The sequence below is a fragment of the Cebidichthys violaceus genome, unplaced genomic scaffold (assembly GCF_023349555.1).
Source record: "Cebidichthys violaceus isolate CVI_PGR_0920_01 unplaced genomic scaffold, fCebVio1.0.p SCAF_76, whole genome shotgun sequence".
NCBI classification, from domain to species: domain Eukaryota; kingdom Metazoa; phylum Chordata; class Actinopteri; order Perciformes; family Stichaeidae; genus Cebidichthys; species Cebidichthys violaceus.
The window spans coordinates 390001-414524 of record NW_027176960.1 but is presented as its reverse complement, the minus strand read 5'-3'; the positions used below and the strand labels follow the sequence as shown (position 1 = coordinate 414524).

Genomic DNA, 24524 nt, shown 5'->3' with positions numbered 1-24524 from the left:
TGAGGAGACGGTGAGGAGACGGTGAGGAGACGGTGAACAGACGGTGAGGAGACGGTGAGGAAACGGTGAGTAGACGGTGAGGAGACGGTGAACAGGCGGTGAGGAGACGGTGAGGAAACGGTAAGGAAACGGTGAGGAGACGGTGAGGAGACAGTAAGAAGAGGTATATATATATATATATATATATATATATATATATATATATATATATATATATATGTCCTCTCAGGATGATCAGAAGTGATCCTGACTGATGAAAGTCGTCCTCAAGTCTCCGACAGATTGAAGGAACATGAGTTCTCCTGCAGCGCCCCCCTCAGGACATCTTCATGTGTCCACCTCTGAGATCAGATAAATCACCAGCATGTTGCTCATCATGAACACTGTGAGGTCCAAAACCAGCTCTCACTGCTGACCCACGTTGAAGGTTCTGTCTCCTCCAGGAAACTAGCTGAAGAGGAGCTGAAGACGAGCTGAAGACGAGCTCAAAACGAGCTGAAGACGAGCTGAAGAGGAGCTCAAAACGAACTGAAGACGAGCTGAAGAGGAGCTGAAGACGAGCTGAAGAGGAGCTGAAGAGGAGCTGAAGACGAGCTGAAGACGAGCTGAAGAGGAGCTGAAGAGGAGCTGAAGACGAGCTCAAAACGAGCTGAAGACGAGCTGAAGACGAGCTGAAGACGAGCTGAAGACGAGCTGAAGACGAGCTGAAGAGGAGCTGGAGACAAGCTGAAGACGAGCTGAAGAGGAGCTGAAGAGGAGCTGAAGATGAGCTCAAAACGAGCTGAAGACGAGCTGAAGACGAGCTGAAGACGAGCTGAAGACGAGCTGAAGAGGAGCTGAAGACGAGCTGAAGAGGAGCTGAAGACGAGCTGAAGAGGAGCTGAAGAGGAGCTGAAGAGGAGCTGAAGAGGAGCTGGAGACAAGCTGGAGACGAGCTGAAGACGAGCTGAAGACGAGCTGAAGGAGCCTCTAGATCCAACATGAAGCAGTGTTCACTATGTTAGGAGGTGTGTGAGGACACGAGAGATCTTTACTGTGGAGTCCGACCTCATCTAGTGGCCCTGACTGAGAACTGCAGGCCTGATCCACGTCAGTCCTCATGACTCCCACATCAACAGGGAAACACGTCAGCTTCAACCAGAGACGAGAGCTGATCCTGCAGGAGACCCAGGACTTCATATCTTTAATGGATTAAAGCAGCACGAGATGAAGAACAGCTGATCATGAGCCTTTACATCAGGACAGGAAGCAGCTTTCATCACATGAAGAACCTCCTAAGATACCACTAAAGCCTGTTTGTGTCAATCAGAAGGTCTTAACAATCAATAAAGCTGAATCAAATCAAATCAAATCAAAGAGAAACAGGCAGAGAAACAAACAGCGTTTTCTGTTGCCTCCACACGGCTCTCAACATGGCGTCAGCTGGACGGTGAGGAGACAGTGAGGAGACAGTGAGGAGACCGTAAGGAGACGGTGAGGAGACAGTGAGGAGACGATAAGGAGACAGTGAGGAGACGATAAGGAGACAGTGAGGAGACAGTAAGGAGACGGTGAGGAGACAGTGAGGAGACAGTGAGGAGACAGTGAGGAGACGGTGAGGAGACAGTGAGGAGACGATAAGGAGACAGTGAGGAGACAGTAAGGAGACGGTGAGGAGACAGTGAGGAGACAGTGAGGAGACAGTAAGGAGACGGTGAGGAGACAGTGAGGAGACAATAAGGAGACAGTGAGGAGACGGTGAGGAGATGGTGAGGAGACAGTGAGGAGACGGTGAGGAGACGGTGAGGAGACAGTGAGGAGACGATAAGGAGACGGTGAGGAGACAGTAAGGAGACAGTGAGGAGACAGTGAGGAGACAGTAAGGAGACAGTAAGGAGACGGTGAGGAGACGGTGAGGAGACAGTGAGGAGACGATAAGGAGACAGTGAGGAGACAGTGAGGAGACGATAAGGAGACAGTGAGGAGACAGTGAGGAGACAGTGAGGAGACGGTGAGGAGACAGTGAGGAGACAGTAAGGAGACGGTGAGGAGACAGTGAGGAGACAGTGAGGAGACAGTAAGGAGACGGTGAGGAGACAGTGAGGAGACAATACGGAGACAGTGAGGAGACGGTGAGGAGACGGTGAGGAGACAGAGAGGAGACGATAAGGAGACAGTGAGGAGACAGTGAGGAGACAGTGAGGAGACGGTGAGGAGACAGTGAGGAGACGATAAGGAGACAGTGAGGAGACGGTGAGGAGACAGTGAGGAGACGGTGAGGAGACAGTGAGGAGACAGTGAGGAGACGATAAGGAGACAGTGAGGAGACAGTAAGGAGACGGTGAGGAGACAGTGAGGAGACAGTGAGGAGACAATAAGGAGACAGTGAGGAGACGATAAGGAGACAGTGAGGAGACAGTAAGGAGACGGTGAGGAGACAGTAAGGAGACAGTGAGGAGACAGTGAGGAGACAGTGAGGAGACAGTGAGGAGACGATAAGGAGACAGTGAGGAGACAGTAAGGAGACGGTGAGGAGACAGTGAGGAGACAGTGAGGAGACAGTGAGGAGACGATAAGGAGACAGTGAGGAGACAGTAAGGAGACGGTGAGGAGACAGTGAGGAGACAGTGAGGAGACAGTGAGGAGACAGTGAGGAGACAATAAGGAGACAGTGAGGAGACGATAAGGAGACGGTGAGGACACAGTACCTGATATGGAGCAGTAGATGAGTCGGGGGTTCAGTCTGCTCAGATGCTCGTATCCTAAACACATCTGGTGCAGCTTCCCCGGGAGATAGTTCTCCACCAGCACGTCACACACACCTGCAAGCTGACACACACACACACACACACACACACACACTTAGATATCATAGACTCAGTCAGATGTGTGTGTTTTATTTTGAACTAAATCATTGGTCAAAGAAACAGGAAGCTCAGCTTTAAACGGGAACAGCTTCCTGTTTCAGGATCAAAGAGTTTCACAATAAAAGCAGCTGAGAACAAGCTGTAGTGAACTATAACTATATACACGTGTGTGTGTGTGTGTGTGTGTGTGTGTGTGTGTGTGTGTGTGTGGTCTGAGTGAGTCGTACCTCCTGGATGACGCCGGCTCCTCTGGGATGCTTCAGGTCCACAGAAATACTCTGAAATCAGACGATCAGCTCGTTATTACCTCTGGGGCCCCTTCACCTCCGTACACAGAGACACTGACATGGGGCCCCTTCACCTCCGTACACAGAGACACTGACATGGGGCCCCTTCACCTCCGTACACAGAGACACTGACATGGGGCCCCTTCACCTCCGTACACAGAGACACTGACATGGGGCCCCTTCACCTCCGTACACAGAGACACTGACATGGGGCCCCTTCACCTCCGTACACAGAGACACTGACATGGGGCCCCTTCACCTCCGTACACAGAGACACTGACATGGGGCCCCTTCACCTCCGTACGTTGATGATATTGTTTTCTCTTCACACTCACTTTCTTGTTTCTGTTGACGCTGAGGAAGTAGGCGCTCTCTGCTCCGACAAACGGGGGGCCCCAGGCTCTGGTGTCATCGCCTGCACCTGTTCAACGACACACACACACACACACACACACACACACACACACACACACACACACACACACACACACACTCATACAACAATCCCACAATCCTTTGGGAGGGGGGGGGGGGTTCTCCGACTCACCGGGTCGCTCCACTTTGATGACCTCGGCTCCCAGGTCCCCCAGGATCATGGTGGCAAAGGGACCCGCCAGAACCCTGCAGACAGACATGTTGGGACAGTGCAGTGAGACGGGTTCACCTGAGCGTTACGGACGCTTTCACACGGACGCTCACCTGGTCAGGTCCAACACTCTGACGCCCTCCAGTGGTCCAGGCTGTGCTGCTGTCGACATGTGAAGTATTTATTGGTCTATTGATCATTAATACACATCTGAGTCCCTGAACTCAGTGATACACATGTAGAATATTCCTGTACACAATACTACATGACAGGGTGTATATTATGTTCATAGAAATATGACTAAATAAAACATGAAGTACAGATACATCACAAAAATACTGTGTATTATATTATTTGAGTCCTGAAATTACTTAAGGAAAGAGGTACATATTGTACTTTGTACTGTACTACATCTCAGAGGTACACGTTGTAATATTTATTTATATACTATTTACTATGAGTTTTCAGAGAGTACCTGCTTTATTTTGGAGGCTAACGGGACATGGTGGCTAACGTTAGCCGGCTAGCTTTAGCTCCGGAGCTAGCTTTGTTTGGATCGATTACCTGCTCGTGTGTGTGACAGCCGCCGGCCTCCCACCGGACATCTCACCGGGTGATTCCTCCGCAGCAGTGAAGGGAAACCAACCGGACAGAGAGCCGACAAACAGCGTCTCAACCGTCTGAACGAAGACGACATCGTCACACCTGTTAGCATCAAGCTACGGCTACCGAGAGGAGACTTCCGGGGGCCTCGCTTTCAAAATAAGAGTCCGGATGATGAACACTTCAGTAAAACATAGAACACAATAAATAATAAGTCACAGTATTCATCAGCAGGGAGAGTAAACTGCATGTTAACATGTTGCAGTAAGTGAAATGGTATATTTAGTATATTTTAGAGTCAAGTTTGTGCCTCTCATGTCTCCTGAGGGTCAGAGGATCAGGACCCAGACCTGGGGAGCTCCTGAGGGTCTAGACTAGAGGGTCAGGACCCAGACCTGAGGGGCTCCTGAGGGTCAGGGGGTCAGGACCTAGACCTGGGGGGCTCCTGAGGGTCTAGAGGGTCAGATGAAAGGTGGTTCATCTTAACCCACTTCCTCCTGTCACACAGGAAGCTCCAGATCCAGAGGAACATGAAGCAGCTGATGTTGAACTGTGTTGTTGTTCCTCACAGTCTGGAACAGAAACCTTCACACACAAAGCTCTTATAGATTCATGTTCATCATTTAAACATGAAGATAATGCAGCAACATTTTGACCACAACTCATTTTAATTCAACCTGTTGAAGCCGAGAGAGACGCTCATCAACACTTCATGATACAAAGACACACCCACACACTTCTATGAACTCAGCTGATTTCCTGCAAATGAAGAGGGGCGGAGCTACAGTGATCAGGTGATCCAGTAACATGAGAACAGGAACAGAACCCTGAAGTGTTCAGTCAGAAAGTTCAGACTCCATTTTGAGTCCCATAGCAGAAGGAGAGAAGCTGAAGGCTGAGGCAGGGTGAGTGTTAATCCAACATTTGACTGTTTTACTGTCAAAGTGTGTGAGTCACTTTCTCCCTGTGGACTGTAGAGGACACACATGTTCGAGTGTGTGTGTGTGTGTGTGTGTGTGTGTGTGTGTGTGTGTGTGTGTGTGTGTGTGTGTGTGTGTGTGTGTGTGTGTGTGTGTGTGTGTGTGTGTGTGTTACTTCCTGTTCTCTGTCTTGATTCTTGTGTTGCTCTCTCACAGTCAGTGTTTCTGTTTTACTCTCAGACTGACTTCAGATCAGACGATGAGTGGTTGTGAGGAGGAAGAGGAACCTCCAAACTTCAGTACTGAACCTGGACCCTCAGACACAAAGTAAGAGACTGTTTTTACTGTGAGCTGACCTGATGAAGATGATGCATTGAGGATGAAGACTAAATGTTCTGCTCAAAGATTTATATTATATTTTCATGAGATGAAGCTCAAAGGTTCACTTACTGCAGATTCAGAGCTTTCAGATGAAAGCTTCATCATGTTTGAATTGATCCTTCATTTGATAGTTGACAGTAGAACATGACAGAAAACAGACATGAAGAAGGAAAGTGTGTGGACTTGAACCTGAGACTCCACTGTTACATGCTGTGTGTTAGACTGTTGGTCCACCACAACACCTCTTCTGACCTCAGTTCAAACAGAACCAACGTAAGTTACAAATATAGCTATGGTTCTGTGAGTTCCAGGATGAATGTCAGTGGCAGTAAACAAAGTGGATATGTCTCCTCGTGCTCCGTACAGATAGACATGTTCTGTAAACAAGGTCCGGGTGCTCACCCCAAAAAGGTTCAGAGTGACCGGCATCACTGGCGCTGTCCAAGACGCCGCCTTGCAGATCAATATACAAGAACCATCTGCCATCAACCGAAGGCACAAAGAACTAATAGAAAGAGCACGGAGCTCACTCACATGCTTGGCGTTAGTTACTGCCAGAAGAAAAGCAATCTTCATCGTCATATTTCACCTTGTCGCCTCTGCCTTAGGCTCAAACGGGGTCCTGCTCAAAGCTTGCAATACCACTGGCAGGTCCCATTCTGCAGCCCGCTTTACCATAGGGGGGGTGTAGCCTCCTGGTGCTGCACAGAAATGGTGTCACCCAGTGATGTGTACAGACTGACCTTCCATCAATGTGACCATGTTTTACAGTATTTGAAAAGGGAGGACCTTCAGATACTTGTTCAACCTATTTAAGTCCAGTATGAACCTGAAAGAGTTGTCTCTCTTCCACATGAATAAAACTGGACCCGTACTGGGTCTATGACCGAGGACACCTTGACCCATGAAAGCAGTTTCGACAAAACTTCATCCTGTAACCCTGTGACATGGTGTTTAAAACCCATGCATCATTGAAATGGTAGTTCAAGTGCTGCAGTGAAAATCTACCCACCGTAGGCTCCCAGTCCTCAGCATGTGTGCTGAGGTTTATTGAGGCGCCCTTGCCCTCCCTGTGGTTGGCCTGGTGGAGGTTGGTCACTCCTGGGCTGATGCCAACTGCCTGCAGCAACCTTGCTGTGCTCCCTGGGCTGTGGAGCTGATTTAGGTACTGTGAACACCTGGAGCACTGAGCTGGGGCTCCCATGCCCCTCCCCCGATGATCCTAGGCTTCTGATGCCTGGCTAGACTCCTTCCTGCGCTCCAATGCTGTCTGGCCCAAACAACTGGCCCGGCACAAAAGGTAGCTTTCGTAGAGTCTGCCTGCAGTCGTCTGACATAGATGCCTTTGTGAGCCACACCTGATGTTGCATCACGACGAAAGTGGATATCAATCAACCCAGTTCTCTTGTTATTAAACCAAAGACATGAAGTGTTGCATTGTTTGTGTCGGTCAACTCTCCCCCTTACCACACCCAAAAGGTGGCACTTGTGGCACATCTCGTGGCCATATTCAACCTGAAGTTGAGCTCCACTAGAGGAACATCAGCATTGCTTCAAAAGGGTAATAGGGGGTCCACCCAGGAGATCTGAGCGAGAACTGTGACCAGGCCACTAATCAGAACATCTAGCAGATCTTAACACACAAATGCAATCATGCAAACAAACGGCTAGCTAGTCAGGCTAATCCAACCTAGCCTGGTCACCTGAATTTCAGTGCAGCCAGGTAATCTAAGTGGGAACTGTGGATGACCACAGAACATGACCATAACCTCCAGCTGTGATCACGGAATCTAGCTAATACCAACTGTAGCGTAGGCTCAAGGTAGCTGCTCTCTTTACAAATTAACAAACAAGCCAGGAAATCCAGACTTGAGCTGTGGGCTAACTGCTGCAACATCTAGCAATAAGAAGAATTCAATTAGCACAACAAACTGTTTGCGACAGTCAGTGTAGCTGGTGAGCGAGCCAGCACAATGACAAGGAGGCTCGAAAACCTCCAGATAGGAAAGAGAGAGCGGTAGGACAGTCTGTCAACCAAAGCCTTTGAGGGCAACAAAGTGCACTCTGACCAAAAAGTCTCAGGCAGGATGACCAACACCAAACACAGAATGGGCTCACCTCCCTTGGCCCTGCAAAATGTAGAACCCAAACACGGATCTAATGGAGCAATTAACTTTGGGTACGAGACAGGCTAATGGCGAGAAGATCAAAGAGGCTACCACTTGGTATTCATAGCTGGGACCTGCAGGTAGCCATACCTAGGGAGACATATCCACTTTGTTTACTGCAGCTGGCAGTCAGGAAGGAATGAAACAGACCTGAAGAGAGCTGCAACAAGAGACAGTAAAGGACATGATCAGCTCTCTTTAATGGAGGACTTTTACTGTAAAGGAGCTGCAGGAAGTGTTGAGTTGGTATTAATAAACAAACTACAGACAAATCACTAAATGTTTCATGAGCTGATCAGAGTTTATGAAAGCAGGAGAGTTTAAATAAAAGAACATTTTCAAACAGAACAGTAACTATTTAACTGTTCTCTGTGAACATCTGAGCTTCTACTCACTTTAGTCCACATCTGGATGTGTTTCATCAACAACCAACAAATCATTTTAGTTCTAAAGAAATGTCTTTACAGAAAGAAGAAGAGGAGTCATGATTCTGAGGAGGAGCTGAAGTCCAGATCCAGAACCAGAGCTGGACTGCAGACAGCCAGTGAGACCAGAAGTGTACAAAGTAAGACTGTCCATTTCTCTGCTGATGTCTTCATGTCTGGAAACAGGACGTGTTGTTTTAATACAGAGACACGTGTTTGACTGAACGATGTAGACACACAAAGGAAGAAGGTCTCATTGAGTCATATACGGTCCTAGTCTGTTTTTTGACGGAGCTGCGGTGTGTTTCAAAGAGCAGATCGATCCGGGCAATATAACTAACAGGCTCTGTGTGAGAAATATGAAATCCATGTGAGGATGAATGTATTTTAACAACTAAAACACAGACACACTTCTTTGATCCACGTCGTTCATAATTAGGGTTGGGTACCGAAAACCGGTGCCAATATGGAATTCAAAGAATTGCTGAAGTTTATTTATATTTATTTAAGTATACTGTAAACTGTTGTTAATATATTGTTCATAGTTTGAAGCTGTAGTTTGAAGCCAAGTGTTTTGTATTTATTTATATTTATAGTATACTTCAAACAGTTAATATATTGTTCAATTTGAAGAAAACTAATTGCCTTGGCAATAAAAAAAAAAAGCTTTTCTTTAATGTCATCAATCGTCGTTTTGTGTGTTTGTTTTTTTAAAGTATTGGTTCAGGCACCGTTTAGGCACCGGTATCGTTTTAGCACCGGTATCGGAAAAACCCCAAACGATACCCATCCCTATTCATAACTGGACGTTTAACAGTCGGTCTATTAACTCTGTCTGTCGGCTACAGCTCAACAAAACAGGAAGTAAGAACAATCAACACAGAGTTGATGTAATGGACTCTTTAGTTTACAGGAGACACTTTGAATGAAACATAACAGTTCCATTCTATAACAATCAATCTGCATTTATTGATTGTAATTATATCTGGTTGACAAAAGACAAGCTGTAGTTTGTGTTAGTTTAGTTTATAACAATATCTATTTAAAAACACTCTTCTGGTTCAGTTCATGCAGTCAATCATTAAAGACAATTACATGTTTGTATTATTCAGTAGAAAAATGAATCCATGTTTGTCCTCAGCTTCATTCCTTTAATTTGATCTCAATAATCTTCATGATGATACAATCCCACCCGTTCTCATAACTGGTTAGTGGATTAACAAAGCAATAGTTAGTAGTTTGAATGTGTTCTTGTGTGTGAACACAAAGTAAGGAGGCCTTTTAAGGAGATCTTTCAAAATAAAACAGGAAGCCGACCATGTAAAATCCCATCACCATGACAGAGACGGTCTCCTCCCTCAAACCAAAGCCACGTCTGTAGCTACACTGACTGGATCAACACTGTGTGCTGGTGACCAGAGGGAAGCTCTCTGTGTCCACATCTCACTACTTTAGTAGCTTCTAACTGAATCTAACTGAAAGTTACTTTCACTCATGTGTCTCCATTTGTAGGTTCAGATATCAGCCTGATTTTATTGTTTACTGATTGTTTTAGTCAAATCAATATCATCATCTTGATATGTTCTCTCGTTTCTCTATTTCAGCAGATAGTGGTCTGCAGGAGGTTTTAGATGAACATAAGATCCGTCTGAAGAAGAGATGTGAATGTGTGACTGAGGGAAGTGATGAACCAGGAAGTGGAACCCTCCTAAACAGGATCTACGCTGAGCTCTACATCACAGAGGGACAGAGTGAAGAGGTTAATACCCAACATGAGGTGAGGCAGCTTGAGTCAGCTTCCAAGAAGAAGAGCCTCCATGACACTCCGATCAAGTGCCATGACATCTTTAAAGCCTCAGCTGACCAACAGAGACGCATCAGAGTCGTTCTGACGAACGGTGTCGCCGGTGTTGGAAAAACCTTCTCTGTGCAGAAGTTCACTCTGGACTGGGCCGAGGGTTTGGAGAACCAAGATGTCAGTCTGGTGGTTCTGATTTCGTTCAGGGAGCTGAACTTGATCAAAGATGAGCAGTACAGTCTTCTCGAGCTGATCCATGTTTTCCATCCAACATTACAGAAGGTCCCAGCAGAGAAGCTCTCTGTCTGTAAAGTTGTGTTCATCTTTGATGGTCTGGATGAAACCAGACTTTCATTGGATTTCATCAACAATGAGGTCGTGTCTGACGTCACACAGAAGGCGTTGGTCAACGTGCTGCTGACCAACCTCATCGAGGGGAATCTGCTTCCCTCAGCTCTCGTCTGGATAACTTCCAGACCTGCAGCAGCCAATCAGATCCCTCCAAGACGTGTTGACAGGGTAACAGAAGTACGAGGCTTCACCGACCCCCAGAAGGACGAGTACTTCAGGAAGAGATTCAGTGATGAAGAGCTGTCCAGCAGAATCATCTCACACATCAAGACATCCAGGAGCCTCCACATCATGTGTCTGATCCCAGTCTTCTGCTGGATCACTGCTACAGTTCTGGACCACATGTGGACTACAGACCAGAGAGGAGAGCTGCCCAAGACGCTGACTAACATGTACTCACACTTCCTGCTGGTCCAGACAAAGAGGAAGAAGCAGAAGTACCATGAGGGACATGAGACGAGTCCTCAGGAGTTGACGGAGGCTGACAGGGAAGTTCTTCTGAAGTTGGGGAGGCTGGCGTTTGAACATCTGGAGAAAGGAAACATCATGTTCTACCAAGAAGACCTGGAGCAGTGTGGTCTTGATGTCTCGGAGGCCTCGGGGATCTCAGGAGTTTGTACAGAGATCTTCAAAAGAGAGGGTGTGATCTTCCAGAAAACAGTATACTGCTTTGTTCATCTGAGTGTTCAAGAGTTTCTGGCTGCAGTCTACATGTTCCACTGTTTCACAAACAGAAAGACAGAGGTACTGGAGAACTTCATGGGGAAAAACTTCAAGTATTCATCCCTGGAGGACTTCCTGAGGAGAGCCATGGAGAAATCCCTTAAAAGTAAAAATGGCCACCTGGACCTGTTTGTCTGCTTCCTTCATGGCCTCTCTCTGGAGTCCAACCAGAGACTCTTAGGAGGCCTGCTGGGTCAGACAGACAACAGTCCAGAAACCATCCAGAGAGCCATCAACAACCTGAAGGAGATGAAAAGTTATGAAATCTCTCCTCACAGAAGCGTCAACATCTTCCACTGTCTGATGGAGATGAACGACCTCTCAGTACATCAGGAGATCCAAGAGTTCCTGAAGTCAGAGAACAGATCAGAGAAGGAACTCTCAGAGATCCACTGCTCAGCTCTGGCCTACATGCTGCAGATGTCAGAGGAGGTTCTGGATGAGTTCGACCTGAAGAAGTACAAGACATCACATGAGGGACGACGGATACTGATTCCAGCTGTGAGGAACTACAGAAAGGCTCTGTAAGTCCAGATGTGATTAACTTTATAAATCAGTGTAGATCAGTAGTTTAGTTCTTCAAATATAGAATAATTCATATTCTTAAAAGTGTTCCAGTTGTTTAATTCAGTTATATTTCATCACAGATGTTCTTGATGTTTCAAATGCTGCAAGTGAAAACATGTTTCAGTTTCAGTTGGTTTTGTTTTCACTGTGAAGTTAATGAACACAGTTATTCTATTTATTTCTAATGATTGTTATATTTTATATTGATTTAATTCTCCCTCTATTTATCTTCCTTTGGGTGATGGAGGCGACATGCAAACCTGGTGAAACAAATGAAGGACTTTAGAGGTTGTTGTGTTTGAGGTTTTAGCACCACATCTAGCAGTATTTTACAGTCATCACTTCATGTATGTATGTGTATATATATATATATATATATATATATATATATATATATATATATATATATATATATATATATATATATATATATATATATATATATATATATATATATATATATATACTGGTCTGTATATCTGTTTTTATGTCTTTTAAAACACTTGTTTGAAGTGCTGTGTAGATAAAGGATTGTTTTTATCATTATTTAAATTGAGTATGTAACTGTTGCTGCGCTGTGACCACAAGTGAAGTTCTGAGATAATGTTGAATGCTGTAACAATGATTTAGTTGCACAAGAAGAGAAAAGTCATCACATCAGAGAACTGATTCAGTGATGTCAGTTAGACATCAATATACATCTGAGGTTTAGCATTAGCTACATTAGCCTTCATAAACTGCTTCATACGAGACAAAGACTGTCGCTGTAAAACTCCAGTGTTGAACTGAGAAATGTTGCATTTTATTGTTTATGAATTCAACTTTTCATTTAAGTTTTTTTTTTTTACATCGTCCTGTTTTTAAGTCTTTTAATTTGTTCTTTTACTCAGAAATAAACTCAGCATGGTTTATAAAGATCTCATGAACACCATGTTATGTTTTTAATGCTGATTCACTGAAAAATATTTCTGATGACATAATTTCGTTGAAAATAATGCAGCCTCATTGGTTTGTAATTGTGTTGAATATGTTCATTTAATAATGTACATATCTAATATTATCAAGTAATCTGTTTGTCCTGTAACATTCTTCAGCTGTTTCTGAATGTTATGGAGGTGAACCTGACAGCAGCAGGTAGCTATAGTTGTAAAACTGCTTTCCTAATGAAGAAGGGCTCATGCTAACTTTGAGGAGACAGACATGGGATCAGATCACACTGACAGACTGGACATTATGGAAGCCTCAATGTAGCGACACTTTGTCTCCCTTCATCTGCACCATTAAAGAAAAACAAAGATTAAAAGTATGCAGGTAGAGAGAGAGAGAGAGAGAGAGAGAGAGTGATGAGAGTTATTGTTTCATGTGAAACACAGTGAGATAAGATTATCTGAACTACTGATGTGAAGAGCTAATGTTCATCAAAACAGGAAGCAGGAAGTAAATATTAAGTGTCCCCTTTCATAATAAAATGTGGAAATATTTGTGTCATGACAGAATTTCTGGCTGTGGACTCTCAGAGACTCACTGTGAAGTTTTGGTCTCAGCTCTGAAGTCCAACCCCTCCCATCTGACAGAGCTGGACCTGAGTCACAACAAAAACCTGAAGGATTCAGGAGTGACGCTGCTGTCTGCTGGACTGGAGAGTCCACACTGTCGACTGGAGACTCTGAGGTCAGTTCACTGACTGTAAGGTTTCAGGATTTGACAGAAAACAAAAGCTGAATATGTGTTGGAGTAACAGAAAGTAGAGAAATTAAGTGATTGACAGGAGAGGTTTTAGCTTCCACAGACTCTCAATGTGGTCCATCAGTCAGTGAAGGTGATGTTAGTCCTGATGAGGCTGTAGAGTGTGTGAGGGAGATGAAGGAGGATCCCACAATGCAAAGCGCTGGAACAGCACATTCTTCGTTCTATTTCATCAATAAATTCACTAATGAGAACTTTTGAGGACAGAAATCAACTTTGTACATTTCAAATATTGTCAGTTAAATTGATGGTGAATCCATAATTTGCTCCAACGTTTTCGGAGTCGTGAAGCTCCACAAACTGCCAACAGCAAACTAGCGCCTGCCGGAGCCACTAGCTAGCCAGCCATCCAGTCAGCTCACAGAGCGACCGTCAGCTGACTGGAGCAGTAGAGTGAGTTCAGTCCAGCAGGGCGTTCCTCGGCTGGAGCTCTCTCAAGAGACCGGTCTCAGAGACAAGAGGCTTTTATTTCTCTGTTGATGGATGCTTAGTTTAAATATCACAGCACAAAGGTTTAAACATCAGCTTTAAACTGACTGAAACTAATACTCTCTCTAATATTTGGGGGGAAATCATTCCACTGTAGTGTTGCTGTAGATGAAAAATCACTGAGAGAACATTTGAGTGATGTTTTATATTTACAGTCTCCACTCGATGTTTTATTTCAACATGAGCTGTTAGAATAACTAGTTTAAGAGGTGGGGAGCTAAACCATGATGTATCTAATGAAGTAAACAAACATTGGTCATAAACACAATAATATTTAGAATAATATAATAATATTACAATAGAGGTATGAGTTAATTTTTTGTCCAGTGCTTTAAGAGCTGCTTTAAAGGCTAAAGTCTGGTGTAGAATACTGCAAAATACATCAGTTCAACAGCTTCATACTACAGTGTGTACTGTGTACATGTACTGTGTACATGTACAGTGTACTGCCTTCCTCAGCAGGACGTAGCAGCAGGTTGAACACAGTGTTTCCTTGTTGCGCTGCAGTGGAGGAAGAGGAACTCAAAGAGGGAATCTGCTCCTCAATAGTCTGTAACTTTGGTTTGTCTGACTCAGACTGATGAAGCTTCATATTAGTTTCTGCTGAACTTGTAAAGTGATTTTTTCAGTGTAGTTGTGTTATGAAGGGACCACTTCACACTCAGTATGACAGGAGGAATGATTACTGCCACCAAGAACTCTGCTGATAGACAGATGACATGTGGCTGTTGTTGGAAGACACACCTGAACACTTGTGGACCTCTGTGGTTAAAGACATGACGCTACTAAGCTATCAGATACACAAAGAAGAAGCTCATGTAATCAATGAAGTCATGAACTGTCTTGGAGTCCAACAGGTTTGTACTGATCTTGATCCTCTACCTGACTGAGACCAGCAGCATGGTATTAATCTGTGTTGACGTCAATAGGTGTATGAATGTTGTGGTGACATTTGGATGATGTCTGTAGAAGGCTGACATGATGATGATCCACAATAACACAATGACAAAGAGGAAAGATCACTGATGAGGACATCGTCATGTTGAGCTACACATTTAAAACATGAACACATCTGATTGGATCATAAATGGATTCTTATCTTCATCATTTATTCTTTATTCAGGTTAAAGTACTGCAGTTTGTCAGAGGTCAGCTGTTCTTCTCTGGCCTCAGCTCTGAAGTCCAACCCCTCCCATCTGAAAGAACTGGATCTGAGATTAAACAAGCTGCTGGATTCTGGAGTGAAGCTGCTGTCTGCTGGACTGGAGAGTCCACACTGTAGACTGAAGACTTTGAGGTCAGTCACCATTTGTTACTTCTGTTCTGAGATTATTATGATGTGAAAGTTGTGTTGACACTAAACTGCAGACATCAGGCTGATATTCTTCTGATCCACAATGAGGATGTGGTGGAATAGTCCACCAAGTGACGTCCTATGTCCTTTCCTAACCACTTCTCTTTGACCTCGATGGAAAACGTCATGAGGTCAAGGAAAAATGTGAAGGAGAGTTCATAAGGACTTAGGAAAAGTGGACCGTGGTGCTCAGAGAATCCCACTGCACTCGCACTAAAATACAAATGTTTGTGTTTTAACACAACTTTATTTATAACGAAACGAGTACAGAGACAAACTCAGTGCTGCACAATTCAAGTTAGGATTCCTGTCCAACACAGAATCATCTCTCCTAAGAAGGATGTTTTCAATGTGTCAATAGTGAACAATTCAACAGTGACGCTGGAAGTTATTGACGACTGAACGCTGCGTCGCTTTAAGTGTTGCTGCTGAAAGTTTGTGTCACGATTGTGTGTCATCATTATCTCCTTTCCTTTCATTAAGGAAGGTCCAGTGTTCCCTATGCTAAAGGAGACGAGAAAGGAAGCACTGAAGCTCCTTTCCTTAGCATTTAGAGAACTGGAGCAGCTGTTATCATGACTGCTACTCAATACTTGTGGCTCATTTCACTCCATTAGGAAGCTTCCTGAGATAAAACAGACTGTTTGACGTGGTTTAGTCCATCGACTGTGGCAGAGCGATGTTGAGCTACACATTTAAAACCTGAATATAAGAAGAAGAAAACGACACTGGATGATTCACTCTGAACCTCTTGAACACTTGATTCTCTTCTTTTATCCACATCATGTTTGTTTTAATAAATGAAAATAATAAAATCATAAAAACTAGAGAGCATCTTGTGATGGGATCAGTCGTGAAGCTAAATCAGATCAGGGGCTTAAAGTGGGGGGCCAATGACTCCATCCCTACCTCCTCCCCCTACTTCTGGTCCACCTGCTTGGACCACACCCATCTTCACTTGGATCTCAGCTACACACCTGTAAAGTTCTGTGACTGCATCTCACACGGTGGAGATTCTATCGCAGAGACAAAATGTGTCCACAGGCAGACAGACGTATCAACACCTGGTGAAGTCCTCCACCCTCCTCTGTGCTAGTTCCTGCTACAGCCGCTGTCTCCAGGACCACATGTTGCCATGGTGACACAGACTCACAAGGTGAAGACAACACCAGTGTCTCAGTCACGGCCGGTAACGATGAATAGTAACGATCAACGGGGACCCGGATGCGGGACTCAGACTCAGAGCGTGGAAGGATAAAGGAAGCTTCACTGACTGGTTGCAGAGAATGAAGATGGATGTGTGGGGAGAATCCGGCTGGTGGAGGCAGAGGTAGAGGGGAGCTGGTGACACCAGGCAGAGCGAGGGATGTGAGCGTGGACACTGATACTGTGGCACAGAGAAGCCCGCTAGAAGACAATCACAACAAACACAACTCAAGAGGCCGAAGATGTGAAAGTTCCACTAGAACTGAGTGGAGGATCTGGAGATGAGAGGCGGGTAGATGTACTGCAGAGATGAGGAGCTGATGGACTGCAGGTGTGTGGCTTGGAGCAGGTGAGGAGGCGGGACAGCAGTCAGGGAGCCGCCCACAACACAGACACTCAGAGAGAGACAGACAGTGGAGGACAGGAGACAAAGACACAAGAAACACAAGGAACAACTGAAGGCACGGCCGTGACCACGACATCAAGATATCAAGAATCTCTGTTTCAACTGTCACACAATAACAAATATCCAACATGTTGATGAATCTATATGATAGTTTACACTGAAGATGCTTTGATCTTATGACTCCACTATTCCTAAAAGACATATTCTCAATGTCTTCTGTTCACATTTCCTCTAAATTCATCCTGACATATTTAATATCTTTGAAACTTTGGATCTTGAGTGGAATCTTCAATCAGTTTCTGTGTGTTTTTGTTAGTGTTTGTCTTCACAACATGAGTTTGTATAGATGGAGTCGCTGGTGGAGTTTAAGAGGTGAAGTCTCTATGTCTTTATTGAAGTAGCAGCACGTTGTCATTAATATTAATGACAACTCATTTTCACTCTTTGTATTTTCCAGTTTTTAACCTGTTAAGTTCAGCTGTTTGGAGTTTCCATTTTATAAACTTCTACATTCTAAACCTTCTTCAGCTCTGAACAGATTATTAAACATTGAAGGATTTCAAGAAGGAACGTTGTCGTCTAAAGTTACATCATTTATTCTTTATTCAGGTTGGATGGCTGCAGTTTGTCAGAGATCAGCTGTTCTTTCCTGGCCTCAGCTCTGGAGTCCAACCCCTCCCATCTGAGAGAACTGGATCTGGCTCAAAATAACCTGAAGGATTCAGGATTGAAGCTGCTGTCTGCTGGACTGGAGAGTCCACACTGTAGACTGGAGACTCTGAGGTCAGTTCACTGACTCACTGTTACTATTATAGATCTAATATGTTTATTTAACAATTTAACTTAATTCATGTAAAAACATAACTTAAATCCATAAAGTTGTAAATTAGTTTTTATTCATATTTTCATGTCTCTTGACATAATTGTATTCTTTAGTCACAAAAGACTTGACTGAAGAAACTGTAGAAAATGTCCACTGTTAGTTGTTAAAGTAAATTTATGTTTATAATTTTTGGTAAATGGTCACATCTGTAGACAGACGATCCTCTGAACTAATATTTGTTTTATATTGATAAAGTTTTACTTGAAGTAGAAATATTTCTTTGCTTTCTGTTAATTCAAATGTGTTTTCACAAATGTCTGATCATTGATATTGATCTTTAAGAACACACAAACGCACGCGCGCACACACAGATCTAGTCATATTTCTTGAAGCAGCTGTTTAAGGGATCAATATAGTCTTGATCCTCTAGTTCCAGATCTGACTGAGACCAGCAGCATGGTGTTAATCTGTGTAGACATCAATAGGTGTATGAATGTTGTGACATTTGGATGATGTCTGTAGAAGGCTGACATGATGATGATCCACAATAACACAATGACAAAGACAAAAGCTCATTGATGAGGACATAGCCATGTTGAGCTACACATTTAAAACATGAACACATCTGATTGGATTATAAATGGATTCTTATCTTCATCTTTTATTCGTTATTCAGGTTGAGTTTCTGCAGGTTGTCAGAGATCAGCTGTTCTTCTCTGGCCTCAGTTCTGAAGTCTAACCCCTCCCATCTGAGAGAACTGCATCTGAACAACAACAACCTGCAGGATTCAGGAGTGAAGCTGCTGTCTGCTGGAATGGAGAGTCCACACTGTAGACTGGAGACTCTGGGGTCAGTCCACGCTTCAGCTCCACGGATGAATCTTTACTACATATTATTCTTCCTGTACGTTTGTGGGTGTGAATGTGGTTCTATAACAGAAATAAGACTTCAATATTAAAATGTGGCAAATTTCTACACTGATAATATTGTCAAACTTAAAATGAGGCTAAACACGTCTATGCAGCAGATAAATACAAACGCTCAACCAAAATATTATTAAAACCAATGTCAAACCAAATGCTAATTATAATAAAGCCACAATTCAATTTGTTCAAAATCTGCATCGCTCACACGCTGAATTAGCTCCAAACACTTTTCTTTAAACTGTAATAAAAGTGGACTAACCCTCGGCTGCATGCACCATAAACACAAGAACCAGGTCTGCTAATCTCCCACAGAACTCTAGAAAAAACCCAAAACTTGTGAGAGAAAAAGATCAGTACATCTGTTGATGCTGTTCCTTAACTAGTTAAAGAAGATTTATCTATACTAGTCCTATTTGTTTAATCAACGATTTAACCTCATTTATGTACAAACATAACTTACACCCATAAAGTTGTGAATTTCTTTTTTGTTCATATTTTTATTTTTCCTGGACTAAATGTAAGTTATGTTTCCACCTGGGCGTGGCACCGTAGCGTGAGCTTCTGCAGATGGCGTGTGAGCTCCGAGCATGAACAAAAGGTGTTTATACTCAACGTGCTTTTAACAACCAGTATAACGCCATAAACCAACCTCCACAATGAAGAGGAGGAACTGTTATTATCTGTAAACTCATATTTCATATTCATGGACACTTTATTACCTTTATACAAATCCTGTAAAGAAGTCAAGTATTAAATGTATTATAAAGAAACAAAGGTTAAATATCCTGTAAACTATTTGATTTGGCTGCTAAATATTTACTCACATGTCGATTTTTAAGACCTCCTGTTTCTAAAGCATCTAAAACAGTTTGGCAGATATCTAAATAGTGCTTTTATCAGTAAACTATTGGTGCCTAGTCGGAGCAAAAATTCAGAGGTGCACGACCACTTGCGGAGCCTTCGCGCAGGACTCGCAGACCGTGATTACATCATTTTTGTGGAGCGTGCCGGCTTCACTGTGGCGAGTATAAACTAAGCTTTTAGTCTGCAGTCACAAAAGTCAACTGCCTCGTAAAGAAACTGCAGAAAATGTCCAACGTTAGCTGTTAAAGTACATTACATGCTTGTTAAACGGTAATCTGTATACAGAAGATCATCTGAACTCTCTGAAGTGGAACTATTTATTGTGGTGTGTGTTTCTACTAATAATAAAATAGAGGGCGGATATTATGATGAAGACCTGCAGTAACAGAATGATAAAGTCAGCTACACATTTAAAACATGAACACATCTGATTGGATTATAAATTGATTCTTATCTTCATCTTTTATTCGTTATTCAGGTTGACTAACTGCAGTTTGTCAGAGATCAGCTGTTCTTCTCTGGCCTCAGCTCTGAAGTCCAACCCCTCCCATCTGAGAGAGCTGGACCTGAATGGAAACAACCTGAAGGATTCGGGAGTGAAGCTGCTGTCTGACCTTCTGGAGAGCCCAAACTGCAGACTGGAGACTCTGAGGTCAGTGAGGGGGTCCGAGTCAGTCCGTGCTGGTTCAGCAGTGTTGAAAAGAAAATACAGGGCGGTTTACTCACAGTGAGGGTTTCTCTCTTTTTTCTCCCTTCAAGCTCAAGTCAGAGATTTTACTCATCGAGTGCAGTTTCTCTGATGTTTCTTTTCTTTCATTTCTCCACAAACAATAAAATAAATGCTGACAAAGCAAAGCCAAGACAGTTTTTAGAAGTTGTGGGATTTCACAGTAGAGTAAAAAAACGTGGTTGTGTTTTGTTTTCCAGTGATGTTTTTTTGCATCTAGACTGTTATTTGCTCTAATGCACGCTCACAACATGAATATGACGGGATTAGTTGCTTCATATTAGGACTATGAAGCTGGCTAACTCAAAGAACAAACAATTATTTCAAACCATCCATAACTTTTGGGATTGTGTTCCTCCCAACAGGTTGAATGGCAGGTTGCTCACACATAAAAAACACAAACAATGTGAGTATTGAAAGAATGTTCCCCATTCAAGCTATTCTGCATTAAAATCTGATCTTAATGAGCCTCATCGTAACAAAAAGTATTTTCTGTTAGAGCTGTTTGAAGAATTTTGGCTGCTAATGTTTCTCTTTCTCTTCTTCTCTCCATCAGGTGATGCCGACGGCAAACTGGATGTGAAAACAAATCTGCCCTATAAAGAGGTGAGGGAGCAGCAGTTGAAGAGCGTGAAGTTTATTTAATGAGGTTTCCCTACTGAGTAAATGCAATTATTGTGTACCAGGGGAACAGAGGGCAGAGAACTGTGGCTTGTTACTTGATTTCTATTAAAATAACACATTTTGTGCGTTCTTAATTCCAGGCTCCATTATCCTTCTCACCTGAACACACAGCTGAATCTTCATACAGGTAATCCTATGAAATACACTATTCCAGCTTCTTTCATGGTTCATCAAGCTGTGATTCTAAATGAAGGTCTGTTGTCTGTGGGCAGCAAGTCAAAACAGGACCTGTATACAAATAGAGAGAGGTTGATAAGGGAATGAGATGTGGTGAGGAGGGAACAACATCTCAAGAACAATTATCTTGCGAGTATATACACAATAAACAATACATACTGCTGATGCTGTCATGGGTTGTGGTTGAGGACCCAAACACAGACACGGTTAAATAAAGTGAAAAGGTTTATTAACAGGGGATAAGGGGTGGTGATCCTGGGCAGAGCAAGGCAGGGCAGGCAGACCGGGGTGTGAGCGTGGCAGGGAATGGATTGCATTGTCGAGGCAGGCAGGCTGGGGAACAGGAGAGGATGATCCACTGTGGGCACAGGAAGACAGGTAAGTTCAGGCAAACAATAACACGAGGAAATAAACTCAGAATTAACGACACTGAGTGGCCGAGTACGACAAATTAATGCTGTGGTTGCAACAACGATCTAGCTACGAGTGGATGAAACGCAGAGGTGGATAAACTGTTGAGTTGATGGAAGGCAGCTGTGTAGACTGAACAGGTGAGGTGAATGAATATAAATCAGGAGGGAGCCGGGAGGAGACCAGGTCGGAGCCATGTCCACACACACACACACACACACACACACACACACACACACACACACACACACACACACACACACACACACACACACACACACACACACACACACACACACACACACACACACACACACACACACACAGGGGATAACAGGAGGCACGGCCTGGCCGTGACAGATGCTCCATAATCAAGAAGAATCTTCCCGGTAATGTGTCTGACCAATGATAGAACAGCTTTCTCTCACATGGCATTTGTCTTAAACGTCGCTGTGTGAACACAAACAAACCAAGGAGCAAATGCAACCACTGTACAAAATGAGTCTCTGAATTGACAACAAATCAAACAAATTACGGGTCTGAAAATGCCCTGAATAAGAGTGGAGTTGTCCCTTGGGTGTCATCACTCTTTACACTACGATCAGCTTCCCTTTGCTGCACGTGGACACCTGTGAGTGTAAACCGATCATGTGACTAACCAATAGACTAGCCAATAGATGCTTCTTATATTAATTTGTCCTTTCCGTGTCCTACAGGTTCAGGTGTCCTGGTCCAGGTGTGTTCCAGTGTTTTTTGACTGGACTGGTGTTTGTTATGGCTCAAGAGGCGGAGCTGCAGTACAGGACTGTCCAATGGCACGAGGGCCTCCTCCAATCAGCTGGCAAGAAGGCTGCAGGGCCGCTGTTCGACATCAAGAGTTCTGAGGATGCTGCTGTCAGTCAGCTCCACCTCCCACACTGTGAAACAAAGGACGGTAAAGACATGGCTGTCTTCAGTGTCAAGGAATAAATTACCAAAACTACAAAGAGTTGTATTATTATTATATGTGTAAAACTAGCTGCATCTAGTGACATGCAAAATAATAAATTATAATAGATTGGTAACACTAAATGCACAGATCCAGACAGATCACATGTGGGAAAATAAAAATAATTCAAAAATAATAGATAAAGGATAGGAGGCTCCATAGTCATTGGCTAACACACTTCATGCAAACTCAAAAACAAGCGGTGATGTAAGCAGGAAATCGGCTCAAAGTCGTCTTATAAGATGCATTGTATAATCTTCCGTTAGCTGTTAGCCAAACACACCGTCCAAAACAATAAAAGTGATCCACAGAGCAGCTGCAGAGAGGTACTCAGCAGTGTGCGTGCTGGTAGCTTCGTTAGCTGCCAAACTCATCGTCCATTCCGTTAGCCGTTAGGCCAAACACACCACAAACTGTTATCCCTCCGTTGTGTCTCTTGCAGCATAGTAGTCGGTGGGGGTCGGTATCTGCTACCTCCCTGATTGGGAATCTAGTCCCAATCAGGGACTAGATTCCCTCAGGGACTTTGCTCCCGCAGCGTTAGTCAGCTGGGTATCACTAGGCGCCGGGGGTTTGTTAAGAGTGGTGGGTTAGCAGGCAGTCAATGGTAGTATAAAACAGGCAATACAAGTTGTTTTGATAAAGTGTGAGTCACTGTAACCACAAGAAGTCCTTGAGAATGCAACCATAACTGAAACATTATGCAGTCAGCTGTAGCAGAAGGTGAGATTAACCGTGGACAGACACAGAGGTGCACACTCACTCAATCACAGGCACGCATGAGACCAATCGCATGATTCTCCTGGTGGAGAAAAAAATGACAAATTGAACTCAAGTGGTAAGAAATGAATTAGGTGGGATAAACCTGTTTTATCAATAATAAATAAAGGTTTAACAGCTCTTTGCTCCCACAGCGTTGGTCTTTGACGGCCTGTTGTCCGTCGTCCACATCACCGATGATGGAATGATAATCCTGGAGCCGCTGGAGATTACGGATACTCATGTGGTGGTGAAGCTCCCTAACCTCTCCGCTTTTGGCCTGGTCTGGGATATCGTCAGGAGGTTTCGGAATGTCAGGCTGCCAATAAAGGGCCAAGTTCTGCTGTTCCTCCAACCCCTGCAGGTCGGGCATCAAGTTCTCGATGTATTTCTGCTGCAGGACAACATCCCTGTGCATGAGGTAAAGCTATCTGTCATATGTGCTCACCAGCAACTTAAACTCTTGTTTTAAGCCACAGCTGTTTCCACAAAGACTTGAAAGAATTGGTTAGTTCCACAAATCAAAAGAACAATTTTGAATTTACAAACAGAGAAAGAACAGCTTCTGGACTTTGAGTATTTGGCGTCCCAGTTGAAACCAGTAATTTACTGGGTTGGAATATGAGAATCGCCGTCCTGGATGCAAACTGAACTTCACATCATTGAATATGATTTGTTTAATACTGCATGACCAAAAGAAATGTGAGAAAATATTCATAACAGTCTGACAAAATATGAAGGAAAACTTTCCCTTCTCACCACTTACCCGAGTTCTTATTCAAGACAACCTTGGTTTTAAATTATGGCCTCTGAAATGCAAACGTATTATTTATGATCTGTATGATGATGAAATACTAGTGACTTTCCAACAATTGAGGGATTCCTCCCCGTTTCCAGCAGCACACTTTTACAGATATTTTAATCCATGTGGTCACAGTTCAGTGGATCTGTAGAGAGGCCAAAAAAAGGGATGGTTGCAGAACAAATTTCAAAAACTTATAATCTTCCATAAAGGCAAATAACAATGATGTTCTGGTTAAATAAAAAAGGGAAACGGCACTCTGAATTCAAATGATGAAGATGAACATTTGATAACTCATCTCTTTTCTTTAGCCTTTAATAGTCACCATGAAGACATGACTTGTTTGTTTGCAGTGCTGTAGCATTTGGGAGGTTTTATGTAGAAACATTTATTCTACACTTTTATTCATTTATTTACAGTATATCCTCATAATTATCTTTTTAATTATGAGACTGTAATTCTCATGTTTAGATGTACTCTACAGGTAAAATTACCTTGACTATCTG

General features: G+C 43.5%; 3 protein-coding genes across 6 annotated transcripts in view; 2 read left to right on the top strand and 1 right to left on the bottom strand.

Annotated features, from left to right (window-relative positions):
• sugct (succinyl-CoA:glutarate-CoA transferase) overlaps nt 1-4457 on the bottom strand; it is a 41158-nt gene extending 36701 nt beyond the window's left edge. The window contains exons 1-6 of one of the 3 annotated variants that reach the window (XM_068737113.1): nt 4284-4457; nt 3833-3881; nt 3681-3754; nt 3469-3554; nt 3074-3124; nt 2688-2808 (exon numbers count right to left, since the gene is read on the bottom strand). In XM_068737113.1, coding sequence (XP_068593214.1) covers nt 2688-2808; nt 3074-3124; nt 3469-3554; nt 3681-3754; nt 3833-3881; nt 4284-4434 — 532 coding nt within the window. In that variant the 5' untranslated portion in view covers nt 4435-4457. The remainder of the gene's footprint in view (nt 1-2687; nt 2809-3073; nt 3125-3468; nt 3555-3680; nt 3755-3832; nt 3882-4283) is intronic. The other 2 variants (XM_068737115.1, XM_068737116.1) reach the window with 2 other exon arrangements.
• Nucleotides 4458-5178: 721 nt separating this feature from the next.
• Nucleotides 5179-13526, top strand: LOC137892152 (protein NLRC3-like). Of its 2 annotated transcripts, XM_068737091.1 has the most exons (6): nt 5179-5227; nt 5483-5569; nt 8259-8356; nt 9821-11612; nt 13150-13326; nt 13445-13526. In XM_068737091.1, exons 2-6 carry the CDS (start codon nt 5502-5504, stop codon nt 13470-13472), a joined length of 2163 nt encoding a protein of 720 aa, XP_068593192.1. In that variant the 5' UTR covers nt 5179-5227; nt 5483-5501; the 3' UTR covers nt 13473-13526. The 2 variants fall into 2 exon arrangements, with proteins under 2 accessions (XP_068593192.1, XP_068593193.1); XM_068737092.1 differs by lacking the exons at nt 13150-13326; nt 13445-13526 and having other exon boundaries at nt 9821-11989.
• Nucleotides 13527-16085: 2559 nt separating this feature from the next.
• LOC137892175 (NACHT, LRR and PYD domains-containing protein 1-like) overlaps nt 16086-24524 on the top strand; it is a 17808-nt gene continuing 9369 nt past the window's right edge. Inside the window, 11 exon segments of the mRNA XM_068737137.1 lie at nt 16086-16223; nt 16341-16433; nt 17466-17561; nt 17563-17639; nt 18356-18529; nt 19949-20122; nt 20563-20603; nt 20754-20803; nt 20962-21008; nt 22186-22403; nt 23372-23637. Of these exon segments, the coding sequence (XP_068593238.1) occupies nt 16086-16223; nt 16341-16433; nt 17466-17561; nt 17563-17639; nt 18356-18529; nt 19949-20122; nt 20563-20603; nt 20754-20803; nt 20962-21008; nt 22186-22403; nt 23372-23637 (1374 nt within the window).